Source organism: Salvia miltiorrhiza, unplaced genomic scaffold, assembly GCF_028751815.1.
Source record: "Salvia miltiorrhiza cultivar Shanhuang (shh) unplaced genomic scaffold, IMPLAD_Smil_shh fragScaff_scaffold_132_2, whole genome shotgun sequence".
NCBI classification, from domain to species: Eukaryota; Viridiplantae; Streptophyta; class Magnoliopsida; order Lamiales; family Lamiaceae; genus Salvia; species Salvia miltiorrhiza.
In genome coordinates, this window is record NW_026651413.1 from 546845 (window position 1) to 567416 (window position 20572).

Genomic DNA, 20572 nt, shown 5'->3' on the forward strand with positions numbered 1-20572 from the left:
ATTTTAAATGCCTAGTTCCTGCTTATTATTATCTTTTGGACTTAATTGTGAAACTAATAAATATTCTTCATGGTTTTGATAGGTTTTGGATAAGAGGATCGAATTTTGAAGAGTTTGAATCTGTGCGCGTTTGCTGTGCGGTGTGCCCATACTGTCTGTGATGTCCGAAATTAAGGCTGAATTGGCGAGAGTTGGGCGACTGATATCTCTTTTACTTTCTTTTAGTGGGCTTTGACTTTTAAAAGGGCTGCATTTTGCCTTATATCTTTAGTTAGGCCCATGGGCCATTTTTTATATTACTTTATTAGATTAGGTTTGTTATTTCCATAGATATATATATATTTGTGATGATACACGCTTGGAGAGACATCACATATAGACGCCACCCATTCTGGAGAGCAGCTGGGACGTGATTTTGGAGCAATTTAATTCAAGTTTTCTTTTCTTCATCTGTTCTTCGCAATTTATTTCTTAATTTTCTTTATTTATTTGTTTATGCGTTCTAGCTAATTCGTTTATTCCAGCATCGATTAGGGAAGCACTAGCAAGATTATTCTGTGAGATCTAATTTGTTCTTATACTTTATTTTTATGCTTGTATCTGTGATTCTCTGTGTTTATCGTTATTAATTGTTTTAATCCATTAAGTAGTGCGCAATATTTAGTGGGTTAGAATTAATTATACAACCAATTGAACCGGCCATCCGTAATTGTGGTTTAGGTTTGATTAGTGGTAAATTGACACATCAGGGTCAAGGGAAAAGCAGTCTTAATTCAATAATCCTGCGTCAGAGTTTATTGATTTTGAATCGGGTTTCTCTAGTAATTAATGCTGTCGGCTCATTAAACCTATAGAGCGTCTCTTACGGTTGTCAGTCGATTAGGGTAGTAATTAGTGAAGCGTCTTCCTGGTTACCAAATAATTAAGGAGAAATAAGATCACGTCAGAAGCGTCTTCGGTGGTTATAACTGGTTTGCTTGCATAAATTAAAGTTATATTTGCATCAATGATCGGAATAATTAAGCTAGGGTGGACTTAATTGATTGCTGGAATTCTTTATTAATTGTTAGAATTTTCTATTTATTTATTTAGGATTAGAACCTTTGCAATTATTTTGGGTTTTATTTATTTATTTCTATTTTAGTATTTTCTCAATATTTTCCCCATAAATCTCGTTTTTGGAGTTTCTTTACAGGTTGGATTTTAGGAGAATTCTCGCCGATCCCTTGGGAGACGATTTTGCTTGCTGCTGTCTGCGCAGTGTGGGCATACCGGCTGACTGCCGGATATTTTTGGTGTAAAACGATGCACCAGCAGATCTGATCTGATCTGTGTGCTGCACGTATGGCACTATTAGTGCCATAAGTGCACACTTCCCCCTAGGGTTTAGATATTCCATTTAGGGTTTAGATTATCCATTTGAGGTTTAGATGTTCCATTTAGGGTTTAGATTATCCATTTAGGGTTTAAATGATGTTGTTGTTTCTGTATTTGTGCTACACATATGACACTTATGACACTATTAGTGTCATAAGTGCCCAAAATGATTATTTTACTTGGTTTTATTTTGGATTTCCGTTGGCACTTATGGCCATAAGTGCCAACGGAAATCCAAAATAAAACCAAAGTAAAATCTTGGCACTTATGGCCATAATAATAAAAAAAACAAATATGTTTGAATAAAAAAATATGTTAATCATAATAATAATAAAATATGTTTCAAACAAATATACATGTGAAAATATAAATTTAAAAGATATACTATTAAGAAAGAAACGGAATGGCTTATAAATTTACTAGTATCGTTTGAATCCAAAATACCAGTAAACTATAGCAATGGAAGTTCATCTTCCCAAACTTGTTATCCTAACTTTGATTCCAATATTCTTACCACTTTCATCCTCCTCCAAAACCTATACAAGTTTAACTCAAGGTTCATCCCTCTCTTCACCCCATGACGTGTTGGTCTCATCACCAATGGGCATTTTCACCGCCGGTTTTTACGCCGTCGGCGATAACGCCTACTGTTTTTCCATCTGGTTCACTCACGCTCGTGAGGCCAACGGAAATCAAACCGTGGTTTGGATGGCGAACCGGGACCAACCGGTGAACGGCAAACACACGAAGCTGTCTCTCTTGCACTCCGGCAGCCTCATCCTCCGAGATGCCGGTCAGCTCACTGTGTGGACCAGCGGCACCGCATCCGCCGCCGAGGTGGTAGTGCTGAAGCTCCACGACAACGGCGATCTCGTTCTCCGCAATGAAAAAAACACCTCTCGTGTAATATGGCGAAGCTTCGATTCACCGACGCACACTCTTCTTCCCGAGCAAGCACTCACCGCGAAAGCGGAGCTGGTCTCATCGAGAAGCCTCACGAATCAATCCTCTGGCTTCTACAAGCTCTACTTCGACAACGACAACGTCCTTCGTCTCATGTACTCCGGATTTGAGATGACGAGCGTGTTCTGGCCGGTGCCGTGGAAAAACAGCTGGGAAGCAGGCCGATCCACCTACAACAGTAGCAAAACCGCCGTGCTTGATCTGTACGGCAGATTCTCCTCAACGGATGATTTCAAGTTTAATGCGTCGGACTTGGGCGTGGGGCCTCGGAGAAGGATGAAGTTGGATGTTGATGGCATCGTTCGGGTTTACTCCTTAAACGCGCGCCGAAACACGTGGGAAGTTACCTGGCAACTCCCGATGCAGCCATGCAATATTCACGGCATCTGTGGTGCTAACAGTTTGTGCAATTACAGCCCTGCCTCGGGCCGCCGCTGCTCTTGCTTACCGCGCTACAAGCCTAAGGACAGCAGCGACTGGTCGCAGGGATGCGTGCCGGATTTTGATCAAACCCCGTGTAAGAATAACGCTAGCGATGACGTTTTCTCGCGTATTAACCACGCAGAGTTTTATGGTTACGACATTGGCTTCTTCCAGAACCAGACCTTGGAACAGTGCAAGAACCGCTGCTTGAGTTACTGCGAATGCAAAGGCTTCCAATACAAGTTCGATTCGGACAGAGGTTTTTACAACTGCTACCCCAAAACACTTTTGTTCAACGGATATCAATCATCAGGATTCGAATATTGGATATACCTTAGATTGCCTCCAGCATCAGATGAGACCAAGCTCGTCCAACTCCAACTCCAGTGCACCAACCCCGTCGTGGAAATCCAAAGACCATTCACGAGGAAGAACAAACACGGTTGGTTGAGGTCATTGGCATGGTGCGTGGGTGCGCTTGGTGCGCTTGAGTTGGTGTGCGTGCTGCTATTCTTGTACAAGACGCGCGCAAGTGGTAAGAAGCTACGCGAGCAAGGTTACTTCCAGGTGGCCACAGGGTTCACGAGGTTCACATACGCGGAGCTGAAGAAGGCGTCGCGTAATTTCAGTGAAGAGATTGGGCGGGGAGGCAGCGGCGTGGTGTACAAAGGCGTGTTGTCGGATAACAGAGTAGCAGCAATCAAGCGCCTCAATGAAGCCAACCAAGGAGAAGCAGAGTTTCTTGCTGAAGTCAGCCTGATAGGGAGGTTGAACCATGCCAATTTGATCGAGCGTTGGGGCTATTGCGCAGAGGGGAAGCACAGATTACTTGTTTATGAGTACTTGGGGAATGGATGCTTAGCAGAAAATCTAAGCTCCAAGAAACTGGATTGGAGAAAAAAGTTTGAAATAGCAGTAGGGGTTGCAAAAGGGTTGGCATATTTGCACGAAGAGTGCTTGGAGTGGGTTCTGCACTGCGATGTTAAGCCACATAATATACTTCTGGATGAGAATTACCAGCCAAAGGTGGCGGATTTCGGGTTGTCTAAACAGCTGAAGAGAAGTGAAGTTGAGAATTTGAACGTGTCGACGATACGTGGTACGAGAGGTTACATGGCGCCTGAATGGGTGTATAATTTACCCATAACTGCAAAGGTTGATGTGTATAGCTATGGGATCGTCGTGCTTGAAATGGTGACGGGAAAGAACCCTAATTTTGATAGTGATCAAAATGGTGGAATTTTGGAGAGAGATGAAGGGGGGTCGTCGTCGGTTTCAAACTGGATTGACCAAATCGTGGAATTGGGTGAATATGATGTGGCTGGGTTGGAGAATCTAATAAAAGTAGCGTTGCAATGTGCACAAGAGAATAGAAATGCAAGGCCTACTATGGCACAGGTCGTCGATATGTTGCTTGCTCATTAGATTTAGATTTAGATTTAGATTTAGAATGGTCATGCACTTTGGTAATCGAGTTTCGTAACTTTTGTATTTTTATTGACATTCCCAATTGTAGAATAAAGTTGAAGTCCAATTTGATCTTATATTAAATTTGAAATAAGTCATGTAAGTATGGTATTAGGTTAATTAAACTTTTTCAAAAATCGTAATATTTTTTTAAAAATACATTAAATATTAGTATATTAAAATGATGAAGTTATCCTATATAGCTAATTAACTAGCGTCTAACCCGTCGAAATTATTTCGACGGGAATTATTTTATGTCATTATTTATAATTATTTTTATTATTATAACATATGAAATAATTTATATATAAATTATTACTTTAATAATTTGATATGATCAAATTAAATTAATAGTACAATATTTGAAATAATATTAATCTCAATCACTTTCGCCAATGAAATGTAGGTTGTGATAATAGAAATACAGTTTTATATAAATATTCATTTGATGAAGTTTACAAAAAGTTGATGTGGGATTAAAGATTTTAAAAGAATTTTTTATTTTTTTTGTAAATTTGAAGTATGATATGATGTGTCGCATCTGTTGTCAATAATATTTATTAAGTTTGTACAATTTTTTTAAATTTGGCGGATAAGAAATAATTTAATTAATAGTACAACATATGTCATCTAAGTATCATCTCATATGAACATAATAAGACCATATTATTATCTAGAGCTCTAAAGGCCACATATGACATTTGAACGTAAGAATTTTGAAAATCATATTCTCTGGAGTTTGAAATACCACATCTGACTTTTGAGCATTATCTTGTATGGAACTTGAAGATTTTAACTTACTTGTGAGTATCATTTTGTCTAGAGTTTGTGAAACTGTAATTAAGTTATGAGAATAATCTCGTTTGGAGCTTGACATGTCATCTCTGACTTTTGAGCACCTTCTTGTGTGGAACTTAAAAAATCATAACTCTAATGGTAAAAATAGGACTGTAACTTTCAGGATTTTTAGAAAAAGGACTATAAGTTACGGATTTTGAAAATAAGGACTATAATTTTTTTTTAAACATTTACACTCCTGTTTCGGGCCCAAAATTAATGGTTCGGGCTTTTGATGCCACGTGGAGCCCGTTGCTGACGTGGACTGCCATATTGTCAACTTTTTTGCAAAAAAAATTTTTGTTTCTTTTTTGTATTCTCGTTTTAACAATTAACATTTATATTTTTTTTAGGAAAATTAACAATTATATTTGTTTTATCTTAATTAATTTAATATCCTAAAAGAAAGCTACATATATACGTTCATTATAATGTTAAAAGACATGTATTATTTCTTTTTTACATTTAATTAGAAGAATAAATTATAAAAAAATATGCCATCAGGTTTTCTTCACAAAAAAAATGTCTTTAAATATCTTTAGATATTCCTGCTTACTCAATTCTTCCTTGCTTGCAAATCTGCCATACTGCAAAATCTCTTCTCACTATTCAAAATTGATGGCATATTTTTTTATAATTTATTCTTCTAATTAAATGTAAAAAAGAAATAATACATGTCTTTTAACATTAAATTAAACAAATATAATGAACGTATATATGTAGCTTTCTTTTAGGATATTAAATTAATTAAGATAAAACAAATATAATTGTTAATTTTCCTAAAAAAATATATAATTGTTAATTGTTAAAACGAGAATACAAAAAAGAAATAAAAAAATTTTTTGCAAAAAAGTTGACATGGCAGTCCACGTCAGCAACGGGCTCTATGTGGCATCAAAAGCCCGAACAATTAATTTTGGGCCATAAACAGGAGTGTAAATGTTAAAAAAAAAAATTATAGTCCTTATTTTCAAAATCCGTAACTTATAGTCCTTTTTCTAAAAATCCTGAAAGTTACAGTCCTATTTTTACCATTAGGTCTAGTTTTGAGCATCATCTTGTCTAAAACTTGAAATACCATAACTGAGTTTTGAGTATCATCTTGTCTGAAGTTTGAAAGATCATAACTGACTTGTGAATATTTGAAAGATCATAATTGAGTCTTGGTAATCTCATCTCTTGCTTATAAGCATCATCTCTAAAACTTGAAAGATCGTCTCAAATTTTAAACAATATCATCAAATTTAAAATCATATTCAATCATCTATTTGGTTTCCTTTCTAAATGAGAGATTAGAAACACCCTCACTATAATAGTTTTCATTTCTATGCATGTACTCATGATATTTGAAGGAAACAAATGTTAATAATTGAATTTAATGGTTATTTTATATATATATATATATATATATATATATATATATATATATATATATATATATATATATACACACGTTGAAACCTGAAAAATCATATACGTATGCTATGTTAAAAAGAAATAGAATTAGTAACATCAGACTCATATCAATTAAGGAGAATCATATACGTTGGAATTATTTTATTTTAATTATGATAATTGGCTAAATGCTATGTTAAATAGAATTTTATATTTTGCTATTATTTTATTTGGATTATCCTCATTTGTTGTGTTCAGTGCGTTCCTACTCTCGTTTACAGTTAAAATCAAGAGGAGTTCGGTTCCCTGCCCACTAGGAAGAGAGTTTAGCTCCAATATTAATATAATGATTTTAGATATTTAATGATTTTTAGATATGAAAATTGATTAAAAATTTAGAAAAAATCTGTATATAATCCTATCTTATATGACATCGTATAATCACTCTATTCTAATTTTCCTCAATTCTCATTCATTCTAATTTTTAATCAATTTCATATCTAAAATTTATTAAATATCTAAAAAGAAAAATTAGAATAGAGCGATTATACGACGCCACGTAGGATATGATTTATTTTATTATTATTATTATTATTATTATTATTATTATTATTATTATTATTATTATTATTATTATTATTATTATTATTATTATTAGAGAGAGAGAGAGATGGATAAATGCTATGTTAAAAATAGAATTTTATATTTTGTTATTATTTGTTCCCGTTTATAAGTGTGGTGTTTATGTTAATGGATCTTATTATTGGACAAGCTCTAATTTTACATTGAATGATATATTCATTTAATTTTTGTGTTGTATCATTTGATTTAACTCGAGAATGATTCTCCAACATCGTTTTACCACCACCAGGCAAGGACTTATTGGGTTATCTTGTCGAGCAAGATTTGTGGAATATTAATTTAATCATTGTTAGATATTTAATAATTTTTAAATAAAAAAATTGATTAAATAGATAAAAATAAGAATGAATGAGAATTGAAAAAAACTAGAATAAAGGGCTTATACGAGGCCTGCCAGGTAAGATATGATTTATTTTGCTATTATACATGTATGTATAGATTAGATAGATAGATGATAATTACTAATGTGCGAAAATGTAGTAATAAAAATGAGATTAATAAAAGATGCTATTCACAATAGCGGTCCTAAAATGAAGAGCAAAACTAATGGTGGAAGTTTGTCTTCAGCTATGAAAACGTGAAGGCTTCCCCACCACAAATCCAAACACATAAAAAACCCCATAATCTTCCAACTCTTTAGTACCTCACTATCCACAGACCAAAAGCATGAGCTCCCATAATTCACATTCAAAAGTGGCCGTATTTTCATTGGCCATGGTGTTATACACCTGGTGCAGAGCATCATCGGCGCTGCACCCGGTGGTGTTAATACCGGGAGCCGGCGGCAACCAGCTGGAAGCCCGGCTGACGGGCACGTACAAGCCGTCAAGCCTGCTGTGCAACCGGTGGTATCCGTTGAACAAGGACCCGGATGGGTGGTTCAGGATCTGGTTCGACCCGAGTGTGCTGCTCCGACCCTTCACCAAATGCTTCAGTGAGAGGATGAAGATTTATTATGATCCTCATCTTGATGATTACCATAATGCCCCTGGTGTTGAGACTCGAGTCCCCTCTTTTGGCTCTACTGACTCGCTTCTCTATCTTGATCCCAATCTCAAGTAAGCTCAAAATCCATCCACTTGTTCAATTAACATCTTACTTATTTAAAACTGCATGCCTCCGTATCTTTAATTTGTTCCACTTTGTCATGCCATCATATACGATTCATTCATACTTGAATTGGATTAATTGTATTATCTAAGTATGTGAAATAAAGTCTCACTATTGCAATTTTCAGATATATAACATCATACATGGAATCCCTAGTGAGATCCTTGGAAGAAATAGGCTATGTTTCCGGCCAAAACCTCTTCGGCGCACCCTATGATTTTCGCTATGGATTGGCTGCCAAAGGCCACCCTTGCAATGTCGGTTCCGAATTCCTCGACAACCTCAAAACTCTGATCGAATCGGCGAGCGATTCCAACGGAGGGAAGCCGGTGATCCTCGTCTCGCACAGCTTAGGCGGCCTCTTCGCCCTCCACCTCCTCGACCGGGCCCCGGCCTCCTGGCGCCACCGTGTCAAACACTTGATCTCCCTGTCCGCCCCGTGGGGCGGGTCAGTTGAAGAAATGCTGACTTTTGCATCGGGGACCACATTGGGCGTGCCCTTAGTGGACCCTTTGCTAGTCAGGGAGGAGCAGAGGAGCTCCTCTAGCAACTTGTGGTTAATGCCCTCGCCCGCAGTGTTTGATGGGGCCAGGCCCATCGTCGTCACGCCCAATGCCTCCTATTCGAGCACTGACGTGGCGCGTTTCCTAAGGGATATCCAGTTCCCACAAGGGGTCTGCCCTTATGAAACGCGCATTTTGCCTCTCGTGGAAAGGCTGCCTCCGCCGCCTGGGGTCCCCATCACGTGTGTGGTGGGGACTGGGGTGCAGACCGCGGAGACGTTGTTTTACGGGGAGGGTGGGTGGGATGAGCGGCCGGAGGTGGCGTATGGCGACGGCGATGGCACGGTGAACATGGTGAGCTTGCTGGCTCTGCAGACTGCGTGGGGTGGGGTGGAGAATCAGTCCGTTAAGGTGATCGAGATTGCTGGTGTTTCTCACACTGATGTGTTGAAAGATGAGGGTGCACTTGATGCAATAATTGCTCAAGTTTCTTCAATCAATTCTGAAATTTCTGCAGATTTAATTCATTTGTTTTGATGTACTATATAAACATGGACAAAATTTTGTAAATGATGTTCAATTTGATACCTTATAATACTATATAATGTGCACTGTATTTGTATTCGAACATATGGTATATAAAAAAATTGGAAATACAAGTAACTGCTGAACTGTATGAATTTTCAATTCACAAGAATTTGAATTCTGTTAGCGAAATCAACCATATTCAATTAGTTATAAAAGAATAATAATGAGAAGATGAAATGAGTAAATTGCCCCACCTATCTTGATTAATATTTTTAAATTTGCAATTGCCCCTAATGGATAAGCCACTCACTAAATAGGTGGGCCTCAAAAAGACATAATCTTTAAAATAATGTTGATTGTGTTTATCAAAAATCTTTTTTGACTGGTCTCAAAAAAAAAAAAGAAACAATCAAACAAAAAAAAAACAATCTTTTTCAACTAATCATATCTAAGAGAAGTAAAAACCTAAAAATGGAAAAGCAAAATTAGATTCAATTTCATGAACAGTTGTTGAGTTTGTTAGTTGGCCAACCAAGCTAGGTCACAACTTTCATCTTCTTCTCTCTCTTTTTGACACATATCATCTTATTAGCATAATAGATTTTCTATTTACAAATATTTTAGGAATAGAAGAATAATTGAACATGTTAAAGATCAATGACTTTATTTATAAAAAAAAAAAAAGGATTGAACTGGGAACAGTCTTGTTGATAAATGCATTATTAGTACAATATTTGTGAGAGGAAATATATTAATGTTCGTGGAGAAAAAAATAAAGAAAATAGCTAAAATGCCTAGAAAGTGATTATGGGATTTTATTTATACATTTGTTGAGTCAGGTTTGAATCTCAACAATAAAAATATGCAAAAAATCATAAATCGAGTTAGGAATAGAAGAATAATTGAACATATAAAGAGAAGAGAGAATTGTGATGGCTTTTTTTTCACTTGAATCCGGTATTTCATTTTTAGCATAAGATCTCCTTTTTATGGTATATCAACTAAATTTAAAATTAAAATCTAATACCAATGATTTATTAGGTTCATTGGGCCAAGCCTTGTTAAGAATTTTATGGCGAAAACCTAGTGAAAGAAACACCAGTAAAGAAGAAAGAGCATTTGGTCCCAACAATAAAATTCTGATAACATGTATTTTCTATTTTTCAAAGCTAACGATTCTTTTTCTAGACCGTTGGGTCTGATATGTGTCTTCAAGTCTGCTAACGGTCTTTGTGAAGCTTAACTTTTACTTTTTTTTACGGATATCTTCTTTGCCTCCGACTGATTTTGTTGACTCCGTTTAGGATTGACTTCGTTCAGGGCTTACTTGTTCAGAGTTGACTTTAGTGAGGGTTGACTTTGCTATTCGCTCAGTTCCATTACGCCTTGGACTTCTATTTTAATCTATAATCATATTTGAGATAGGTAACAAATATTTTGTACTCCCGCTGTCTCATTCTAATAGACTAAGGGTGCCTCCAACAAAGAACTACTAGAATTCTAGCTTCTAAAATGCCACCTCAATTTACTCCAACCATAAACTAGTTTCTAATTTTAAAGGGTCCCATGATACTTCACAAAAAATATTAAAAAAGGGAAACATTGTACCAGATTTTCAAAAAAAAAAAAAGAAAACCCAAATAATATTAAAAGTAACTTGTGGAGCCCACATAAAGTGATTTGGGAGTTGGTGCATAGCTGCACCTGATTTCTCGAAATCTGTAAAGAAACTGGTTCCTAAATTCTCCAATGGTAGTTTCTAATTTTTGCACCTCAAATTTCTAACCATTGGAGGCACCCTAACATCTTTTTGTAGGAGGAAAATGGTGTGATCCGCGCCAATTAAGTACATTTTTTCACTCGAAATGGAAAACGAACATATTCTAATGAGACATCTAAAAAGAAAACGAGCATATTAGAGTGGGACGAAGGGAGCATTTGTTAGTTTTGATAAAAAAAAATTGAAATATTAGATTTCTAAACCTCTATTTCATAGCTGAGTTGTGTGGAGTCGAACTCAACAAAAATAATGCACAAAATCATCTATATAATAAAATTATATTTTTATTGTATTTATAATATTTTATATATTAATAAAATTAAAGTATATTGTATATAAAAATATACAGTATTTTTTTCAATTGCACAAATGCAAATACTACTCCTAATTAAATATAACTGAAAAGTAATAAAACTTTTACTGTTTGAAATTTGATATAGGTGCTAACTTTTCTCAATTTTACAGTCATACAGATATTTTAAAAAATAAAAGAATATAAAAACATTAAGGTCCACGTCAGCAGCGTAAAGCGGAGAAGACAAAATAATCATCACGAAAGAAACATTATCGTTCTTTCACCTTGTGCGAAAAAAAGCAAACAATTTTGAAATTCAAGGTCGATATCTCCACCAAACGACGTCGTAGGAACATGTCTTGGCTGGCTCGCTCCATCGCCGACAGTCTCCGCCTCGATGATGAAGAAGAAGATGCAACGGCGGCGGCGGCGGTGGAGGAGGCCATGAAGCCCGTAGAAGACTCCGTTCCACGACCCACTGCAAACGACACCATGCTCCAGGAGGATCACCCTCGCGACTCCGCGTTCTCAATCGAAGATCGCCGATCGGATAGTGATGGCGGCGCCAGTGGTAATCACGGTGTCGACGAAGATGTTGAAGGCGATTACGATCGCCGTGGAGTGAAAGAGGATTTATCGGAATTTCGAGAAAGTCTCACGCGTCAATTTTGGGGCGTTGCTTCTTTTCTCGCTCCTCCGCCTCCGCCTCCCCCTCCGCCGCCATTGTTTAATAGATCGAGCATACAATTGGAATCTGATCTGGCCGGTTCGGTTAATGCTGATGAGGAAGGGGAAGAAGAATTGTTGGAGTATGATGAGAGAGAGTCTGGTCAATCAGGGGAATCTGCAAATTCTTCACCATCGAAGGATGATGATGAAGATACTTTAGAGGATGCAGTAGGGATTACTGAGGAAGTGTTGGCTTTTGCAAGGAACATCGCGCATCATCCAGAAACCTGGTTGGATTTCCCAATAGAGGAAGAGGAATTTGATGGTAAAGAAACTGAATTTTGTGGGCTTAATTATAGTTATGTTGATTAGTAATGAAATTTAATTGATTCAGTTTGAGCTTTCCGTCATTGTCTGCTCTGACTATTTTTTTGGCATTACTTATGACCGTGTAGAATTGAATTGTTTGTGGATGGCTGATAGAATGAGAAAGGTGAACTATCTGTAATATGCTGTATAATCTGGTAAACCATTTTCAGGTGCTGTTAGTAATCAGTTCGAAACATTTGAAAGACAATGTCCTTAATTTCCCTTCAGATAATCGAACCAAGAATTATTCTTTTTCATTTCATCCCAGATGGAGGATCTTTAGTTTGGGCAAGCTTGGCTCTATGTTTTATCTGGGGAACATGGCCTTTCTGCAATGCTTAAATTAGTTATCTTCGGAAATTGGTTTGATCTTTTAGAAGAGAGTGCACGTGGCAAAGACAAATATGGAGCAAGCTCGGTACATTGACTTCATCTTGTAGGATTGAACCTGAACTAGGGATGATGCATACAGTCAATAAATAGAAGATTTTGATGACTTGTGGTTCCCTCGGGGATTGACACCTATAGTATAGATCAGAAAAGTAGATTTATCTAGCTGACTTCAGATAAGTATGGAGATCTAACTTTCCTGAGTACACTTTCAGTGTCAATCTGCAGATTGCATATTTCTGATAGAGCTGTTTCCTTTCATCCTAGCTAAGACGACTAAATTAGAGCCAGTATAAAAGTGAACCATTTACCTGCAGAAACTCTGTGAATTTTGGTAGAGGGCTAGGCTGGTCTTCATTTCTATCTAGAGAGAACAAACTCATTATACTTTGTATAAATGGTCTTTGATAGTCTGAACGATTCTCATTCTACCTAATAGCAAGTAGATTTTCTCCTTTAGAGATAGGCTTTCCCTTTTAACTTCGAATTCTATAAAATTATCTTTCAGGCTTTCAGCACTTTCTTCTTCCAAGATATCCAATTTGTTGACCCTATTCTGACTTCTGGAAACTCTATCTTCGACTTTTACGAAGAACAGTTTTTTCCTTGATATTTTAATGTTGACATTTTTTTGGTTGTTTTATTTTTGCAGTGTAAGCAGAGAACTCATTTCAGAACTTTGAGTCTTTTGCTAGTTCACTCATAAAATGAAACTGCCTGTGTTCAAACTGTTGCTACCTTTTATCCTTTTCTCAATAATTTAGTGTATAAAGGCCGAATTTATTCTCTTGCCACATAATCTACGGGTGAGCATGTCCCTGAAAAGAACAGTGGTTAAAGGCTGATTATATAAATGCTTACACACAGAAGATATGGATGCATGATGTGTATAATTTGATGCTTTTTACTGATTTGTTCCTATTTTGAGTTGGAACGGAAGTCTTGATTATTTTTGGTCAACGAATCCACTTACAGCTATTATAATGTGCGTCTTATGATCCTAAGGGTATGTTTGCTTTTTATCCCCCTAAATAGAGGGATAATATAATGAGGTATAAATTTATCACTTCACGTGGGACCACATTTTTTGTACTCCCTTCTGTCCCATAAGAAAGTATCATTTTTTTCATTTTCGTCTGGCCCATAAGAAAGTATCACTTCTATTTTGGGACATAATCCCAAACATTATCTACTCAACATTTTATCTACCAAACATTTCATAAAACCCGTGCTATCTCCGAAGTGATACTCTCTTACGGGACAAAGGAAGTATCTTGTTTAGTTTGAATGATAATATATTTATCCACTCCTCATAAGGTGGTATAAAATTATACCACCCTCCCTTAGGTATAAAATTATCCCTTTCTCAAGGGAAAAGGTTTTGCCCAAAAATTTATACCATCTGCCCGGATTTTGTATTACATCAAAGCAAATGAGGTTTAAGGTGGTAAATGGAGCTTATCCCTTCTTTATACCTCAAAGCAAAGACACCCTCAATGTTAAAATATTCGTATATCTATATGTTGATGGCCTTTCTAATCTAGTTATCATCTCTCTTTTTCGACTTTTACAGATTTTGATATATCCGAGGCCCAGTACAAGCATGCATTGGCTATTGAGCATTTAGCACCAAGATTAGCTGCTCTCAGATTTGAACTTTGTCCAGTCCATATGGGTGTGGGCTACTTTTGGATGATCTACTTCGTTCTTCTACACTCAAGGTTAAATAAACATGATGCTAACCTGCTGTCTTCGCCACAGGTTAGTTGTTATTAATGCATAAAGCATTAGTGTGCATCCACATATCAGTATTTTGGTTCTTTCGACAAAATTGCAACATGTTTTGACCCAGATTTTAAATTCAATAACTTAAACCTGCAGTCTGTTTGGATAGTGGTTCCTTGTTTCATTTAGTTGGGGTTCCATGGTTATCATTTTTGGGATAATCAATAGAGTGCTTCATGTTTAGTATAGATAGGTACTAGGCACACGACTAACCCCCTCCCCCCTCACACACACACCTAAGTATACATGTATAACATTCAGTAACTTTGATGTTGTTGTTGGCTCAGTGATTCAATTGTTAGAACTTTGATGTTAGAATGATTACATGAGCACAAAACATTACTGATTTTAAAATTGGCTTCGGATTTACTAGAGAATGAGCATGGCATCATATCTTCACATCTTCATGGAACTGATACAGAGAATGAGAATTTTACTTAAAAGAATACTCCCTCCTATTCATAGTATAACTCTTTTTGAAACTTTTAGTTATTTATATTTTAAATAACGTTTTTCAGTTTAATACCAAAGTTGCCCTCATTAACTCTCCTCATTTTGTCTTTTTTATGTTTTTCATCAAATAATGAATGTTTCATGAAGGATAAATTATCATTAGTTAAGTTTAATTTGGGTATAATTTTTTTTATCAGTGCGTGAAAAAGTCTAGAAAGACTTATATTATGATATGAGGGAGTATATATGCAATTCTTCTATTGTTTTCTTGTGCTGTCAAAATTCAAAGCACTTCTTCACTCTTGCCTTCCTAATCCTAATGTACTGCTGGTTCTCAGTTGAAGCAGATAGCTTAATTGTCTCACATTTTCACTTACTCTTTTCTATTCTTCCTATTAATTATGGAAGTTAAAGTTGGTTTTGTTGGTGAAGAGTGTCAAGTTCTTATTACTAAGGCTGCTGTTATTGCAGATAAAGCAAAAATTGTGCTATAGAAATGTATTAAGTGAATGCAATTAGTTTCCCTTATTTGTATTATTCATTTGCAGCTTGTGCAAGCGAGGGCCGTGTGGATGCACGAGCTACAAAAGCAAACTAAAGGGGACTCCTATTGGTCAGGAATAAGTAGTTTCCAATCCAAAGGTAGCACAGATTCACCTCGTGAAAATATTGTCTGCACTTATGATGATGTTCAGTATGGAAATGAGTCAGACTGGAGGTCGGTTTCTGAATCTTCAACGCATCAAATGGCCGCTGAGCATGAGATTGAGAAGCACGTACTTGATGAAATTGAGTTTATTGACAAGTCTGTTATCAAGGAAGATCCACCACCCAAACTTCTGGATAAGGAGATTGTTGTGGGTTCTTCCATTGAAATTCCTATGCCAGTTGTTGTGGTTGTTACTAATGATGATGATGATGACGATGAGGATGCCTGGCTTAAGGATGACTCGGACTTAATAGGGTATACCGGCACCTCACTTAGTTTGAATGAAGATGATATATCGTTTAGTGATCTGGAGGACGATTTAGACTCCACTCTGCCCTATAAATACAAAACATCTTCAACTGAAAGGAGTAGAACAACCAAAACTCCATGAGCCGGGAAGATCGCTCTAGAGATCATCACTTGGGGGACGTGAGTGGAACTTGTGCCGGCCTTTCTCAGTCCTTGCACGGATCACTCGTATACTGGTTTTCCAGATTGAAGGAGCCACGAGTCACTTGATCGTGCTTGGTTGTGCATGATTTACTATACTTCTGGCAACACCATCCTCGAACCCTAGCTGCTGAAGTTTGCTGCACACGATGAGATCACAGCTGAGGTAATTTTAGATGATCTCATAGATATACTATATTGTATGTTCACTAAAAGCAGTGAGCAGGAGCACTTTTTTCTTGTTTATGTGTTATTTGATTTCTTGAAAAGCTGAAGCAAACAGCTTTTATTAGACAACTATAGATTCAAATGTAAGATTTCAAACTACAGGCCTACAGCTGTTTGGATGCACATATGACAAGAAAATACAATAAGCATAAATTGTTGAATGAATTTGGTCTGTGGTAAATTGATGTGAAAATTTTCTTCACAACAACCCCTAGTTAATGTTATAGGTTATGGTTGGTTGTAATATTCAATGTTATCTAACTGCATGCTCTCTTTGAAAGAGCCACCTATATATTGGATAGATGATTATTTTAAATTACAGGCCGAATTTTTGGCCCATTGTGTGTGTTTAGATTTAACTTAAAAATATTACAAGTATTATTTGTATTTATTTTCATTGCTTATTTAATAGCTCAAGTAAAAAAAATTGGCCAACTTAAGCTAATGTGTTTTAAAGAAAAATGCATCAAAACCAATGATATGCCTACAAATAATCTTAAATGCTTTTTTTTAATGCTAAAAAACCAACGATTTTTTTTAAAAAAAATTACCCGAAAATTGTGACTTGGCTATAAACAACAGAGATAAGTATAGATTAATATTTTCAAGTCTGGGCTATAATTTAAGATTAACTATTAAAGAAATTATCAACTAGTCTTATAAACAATGTCAAATTTAAATCCCTTTATTGCAATTGAAGTAACTGTTCATCTTACTTTAGCAAAACATTTCTTTTATAATCGTAGCTCTGAGTTTTTAGTATATTTTTTTGGACAAGAGCCTTATATTTGTTACTCCTTTTAAAATAAACAAAGCCGTACAAATTAATTAATACTGTACATTTATTCAAAAGTGACCTTACATGGAATACAAATGTGTAGCTTAGTTTTAGATGCTTAGAAATTTAAACGTGGCTTTGACTATAATTAGATTAATATCTTAACTTTCCATGAAAAATCAAGTTAACAACCAACAACCACTGATACTTTTCTAATGACTTGTAAGAAGTGTTTGCGCTTTGTTAGTTAGGACCAATTAACGTGTAATTTGCAACATCTTTAATGAGAGGGACTAATATTTAGATAAAATAAATAAATAAAATTTGGTCACGTGATCCTGATCGCAGAAGCACGTGACAAATGCCTTCAACCATACAAGATTCCAAGCGAATGGATATTGAATTACTTCCTTCCTATAAACAGACAACAAATGTGAGCCAATCTTTCAATCTGAATCCCTAAAATTAAAATTCCACCCCTTTTTTCCATTGATTTTCCCTCTCTTTTCCCCCTCTCTATTTTTTATGCACCACAATTTTGACTAGCACAACTCTCTCTCTCTCTCTCTTCGACGACTCATCGTCCCAGGTGCGTATGATCAAAACTCATCCCCATTTCTCGTGTAATTGCATCGAGACATCATTTACGTGCGTGAATAAGTGGATATATACTGTCAAGTTGCAATTTTTGGAGGGGGATTTCTGAGTAATTATTAGACCAATCAGAGTTTAGCGAGTACCGAGGAGGAGGGTTCTTGATATATGCAATTTTTATCCTAATTTTTCGATTGAGGCGAAGAACTCTTCTCTGTTTCTTGTTTTGCTTTCTTCTTCGACCCCGGGGTTTGAATTTTGTTGAGCTCTGGGGGTTCACTGCTTTCTTTCGTATTCATATTTAGTTTGCTTCGAGTTCTTTAATCTAGGTGTTTTAGAGTTCTGGTGTTCTTATTCGTTTTAAGCTCTATGGATAGTGAATTGGTGAAAAGGGGTTTTGATTTCACTAGAAGGAAGAAGAAATGGTTAATTGTGATGGGATTGGTTGGGATTTCTAGCTACGGTGTGTATAGGGCGTATCACATGCCGTCTGTAGCTAGAAAGAGAAAAAGAATCTTGAAGTTGTTAGGATCCCTAGTTTCAATGGCTGAAATGGTTTCTGATTCCGCGGAGATGATGACAGTGGTGTCGAGGGATTTAAAGGAGTTTTTGGAGTCTGATTTGGACGAAATTCCTAATAGTTTGAAGCAGTTGTCTAAGATTGCTCGCTCTGTAGAGTTTTCTGAGTCAGTAGCTCGTCTTTGCCAGTCGATGACAGTAGGCGTTTTGAGGGGTTATAAGGTAGAGAATAGCGCGAGTGACATTCAAGAAGATGGCAATTCGAGCTTTTCTGATAGGCTTATAGATAAAATGATGTCGGATGCTGGTACAGGATTTGTCTCGGTTGTTATTGGTAGCTTTGCTAGGAATTTGGTGTTGGGGTTTTATGCTAATGGTGAGAACAGCCACTCGGGCGTGATCCATGAGAAGTCAAGTTCCTCATCGTTGCCTACGTGGTTAACTGTGGTGGCAGATGATAAATGCAGAGTATTGGTTGCTGATTGCATCAAGACTTTCGTTAGCACTGCTGTTGCAATCTATCTTGACAAAACTATGGATGTCAATGTCTATGATGAGATGTTCTCGGGCTTGACTAATCCTAAGCATCAGAATAAGATGACAGAATTCTTAGTTTCTCTCTGTAATGGGGCTGTCGAAACTCTTGTAAAGACCTCTCACCAAGTGCTGACAGCTTCTCCTAAGAAGGGATCGAGCGGCTCTTATTCAATCATTGATCCGAGTGAAGCTTCAAACTTTGGGGACAAGATGGGATTAGATTCAGAAACTCGTCTGAGAAGAGATGGGAATGGTCATGTTGACCTTCAGAGTAACGGATGGGTCAGTAGTGTTTCATCGACATTGGCTGTACCAAGCAACAGGAAGTTTGTTCTTGATGTCACTGGGAGAGTGACATTTGAGACGGTTCGATCTGTCATTGAGTTTTTCTTGTGGAAAGTATCCGAGGGCTTGAAAAGAAGTGTGAATGTGGTTCACGACGAGGTTGTGGAGAGGGGATATGAAGTTGTGAGATACGTTGGGGCCAAGTCCACCATTATTCTCACCATTTGTCTCTCACTGTTTCTACATATCCTAGGCAACAGTAGGGCATTGGTGACTGCTTAATGTGATTGCGTTTTTGATCTCATAACGCTCAAAGGAAAGCACACTACGTATAATCTGTCTGTCTATCATCTCCAACGTCTTATCTCCTCCCACATCTCTGCAAAAAGTCGAGAAACTTCTTGTTTTCCAAATTGGCTATGAGAGAAAGCAATCCTACATACAAGTTGTTGGCTCCATGGTGAAAAGCTACTGTCATCCGAGTGCAGATACCACGTTGAAGGAGCTAGATATCCAGAAGCAGATGATGTAGTAAGCAAACTGAACAATTCATAGTTATTTATATGTTTTACCCTTTCTGTAGCACATGAATTGGTCTATTATATACAGTTTAGAATCTTTTTACAATTTGTACTGTTAGTGGACATGAATTTGTACAGAATATATGATGACCACTTGTTCTTATTCCCTATATTTGAACATTTTTTTAGAGATTATATGATGGGTTGTGTTTCCCCTTTTACCTACAGTAACTAATCTGCTGCATTATTCCAACAGAGCAACCCTTTTGTTATGGACTCTGCAAATGTTGCTACCATATTTATCTGTTTCTCAATAATTTAGTGTGCTCTTGCAATGTAATCTAGTGGTGAACATGTGGTTAAAGGCTGAGTATATGAATGCTTACACACACAACACATAGTTGCTACTGATTAGTTCCTACTTTGGGTTGGAATGCGAGTCTTGATTATTTTTAGTGAAAGAAAATGCAGTTACAGCTACGATAATGTAAATGTTTAAATATTTTTATAAAATATACATTTTCTTTCTTTTCTGAATTGAATTGTGTTAGGTTGTTTGTGGAATTATTTCTTTTGTGAAGGCTCAAAGTCAGAAAGTCAGAAACTTGATGGTCTTATTTGCAATATATAAGATTAGTTAGTTATGCAGATGGACAGCTCATATTCAGGAGCTATTCTCAGCCGTTGATCCAGATCTTAGATTAGGTATATTCTCAGCCGTTGATCCAGATTCTTTCTTGTATTTGGTGAGGTAGCGTGAGATTTATCTGTATCTTCTTCTTCTTGTGAGGGAAAAAATCTGAGAGAGCAGTTACAAAGGAAAAAGAGAGTGTTGAGAGTTGAGTATATACTTGTGTGTGTATTGTGAGTACAAAGGAAAAAGAGAGTGTTGAGAGTTGAGTATATACTTGTGTGTATTGTGAGTACTCTGTGAGAGAGTTCTTCACATTCAACTCGAGAGATCA

The 20572-nt window shown here is 36.5% G+C and overlaps 4 protein-coding genes across 4 annotated transcripts; all 4 read left to right on the forward strand.

Annotated features, from left to right (window-relative positions):
• The first annotated feature begins 1764 nt into the window (after positions 1–1764).
• Positions 1765–4307, forward strand: LOC131002441 (putative receptor protein kinase ZmPK1). The gene has a single exon (XM_057928948.1). The coding sequence runs from the start codon at positions 1837–1839 to the stop codon at positions 4186–4188; it is 2352 nt and encodes a 783-aa protein (XP_057784931.1). The 5' UTR covers positions 1765–1836; the 3' UTR covers positions 4189–4307.
• Positions 4308–7617: 3310 nt separating this feature from the next.
• LOC131002440 (lecithin-cholesterol acyltransferase-like 1) lies at positions 7618–9347 on the forward strand. The gene is made up of 2 exons (XM_057928946.1): positions 7618–8162; positions 8342–9347. Exons 1-2 carry the CDS (start codon positions 7771–7773, stop codon positions 9252–9254), a joined length of 1305 nt encoding a protein of 434 aa, XP_057784929.1. The 5' UTR covers positions 7618–7770; the 3' UTR covers positions 9255–9347.
• A 2095-nt stretch (positions 9348–11442) lies between these two features.
• On the forward strand, positions 11443–16554 carry LOC131002435 (uncharacterized). Its single transcript, XM_057928940.1, has 3 exons — positions 11443–12314; positions 14322–14509; positions 15535–16554. The coding sequence occupies exons 1-3, from the start codon at positions 11675–11677 to the stop codon at positions 16084–16086; spliced, it is 1380 nt and encodes a 459-aa protein (XP_057784923.1). The 5' UTR covers positions 11443–11674; the 3' UTR covers positions 16087–16554.
• Positions 16555–17553: 999 nt separating this feature from the next.
• On the forward strand, positions 17554–19802 carry LOC131002437 (protein PHLOEM PROTEIN 2-LIKE A10-like). The gene has a single exon (XM_057928942.1). It carries the CDS (start codon positions 18115–18117, stop codon positions 19366–19368), a length of 1254 nt encoding a protein of 417 aa, XP_057784925.1. The 5' UTR covers positions 17554–18114; the 3' UTR covers positions 19369–19802.
• The last annotated feature ends 770 nt before the right edge of the window (positions 19803–20572 follow it).

Coding starts and splice junctions, on each gene's coding strand:
- LOC131002441 (XM_057928948.1), top strand. CDS start 1,837: ATGGAAGTTCATCTTCCCAAACTTGTTATCCTAACTTTGATTCCAATA.
- LOC131002440 (XM_057928946.1), top strand. CDS start 7,771: ATGAGCTCCCATAATTCACATTCAAAAGTGGCCGTATTTTCATTGGCC. Junction 8,163..8,341: donor TATCTTGATCCCAATCTCAA/GTAAGCTCAAAA, acceptor TGCAATTTTCAG/ATATATAACATCATACATGG.
- LOC131002435 (XM_057928940.1), top strand. CDS start 11,675: ATGTCTTGGCTGGCTCGCTCCATCGCCGACAGTCTCCGCCTCGATGAT. Junction 12,315..14,321: donor AGAGGAAGAGGAATTTGATG/GTAAAGAAACTG, acceptor CGACTTTTACAG/ATTTTGATATATCCGAGGCC. Junction 14,510..15,534: donor ACCTGCTGTCTTCGCCACAG/GTTAGTTGTTAT, acceptor ATTCATTTGCAG/CTTGTGCAAGCGAGGGCCGT.
- LOC131002437 (XM_057928942.1), top strand. CDS start 18,115: ATGGATAGTGAATTGGTGAAAAGGGGTTTTGATTTCACTAGAAGGAAG.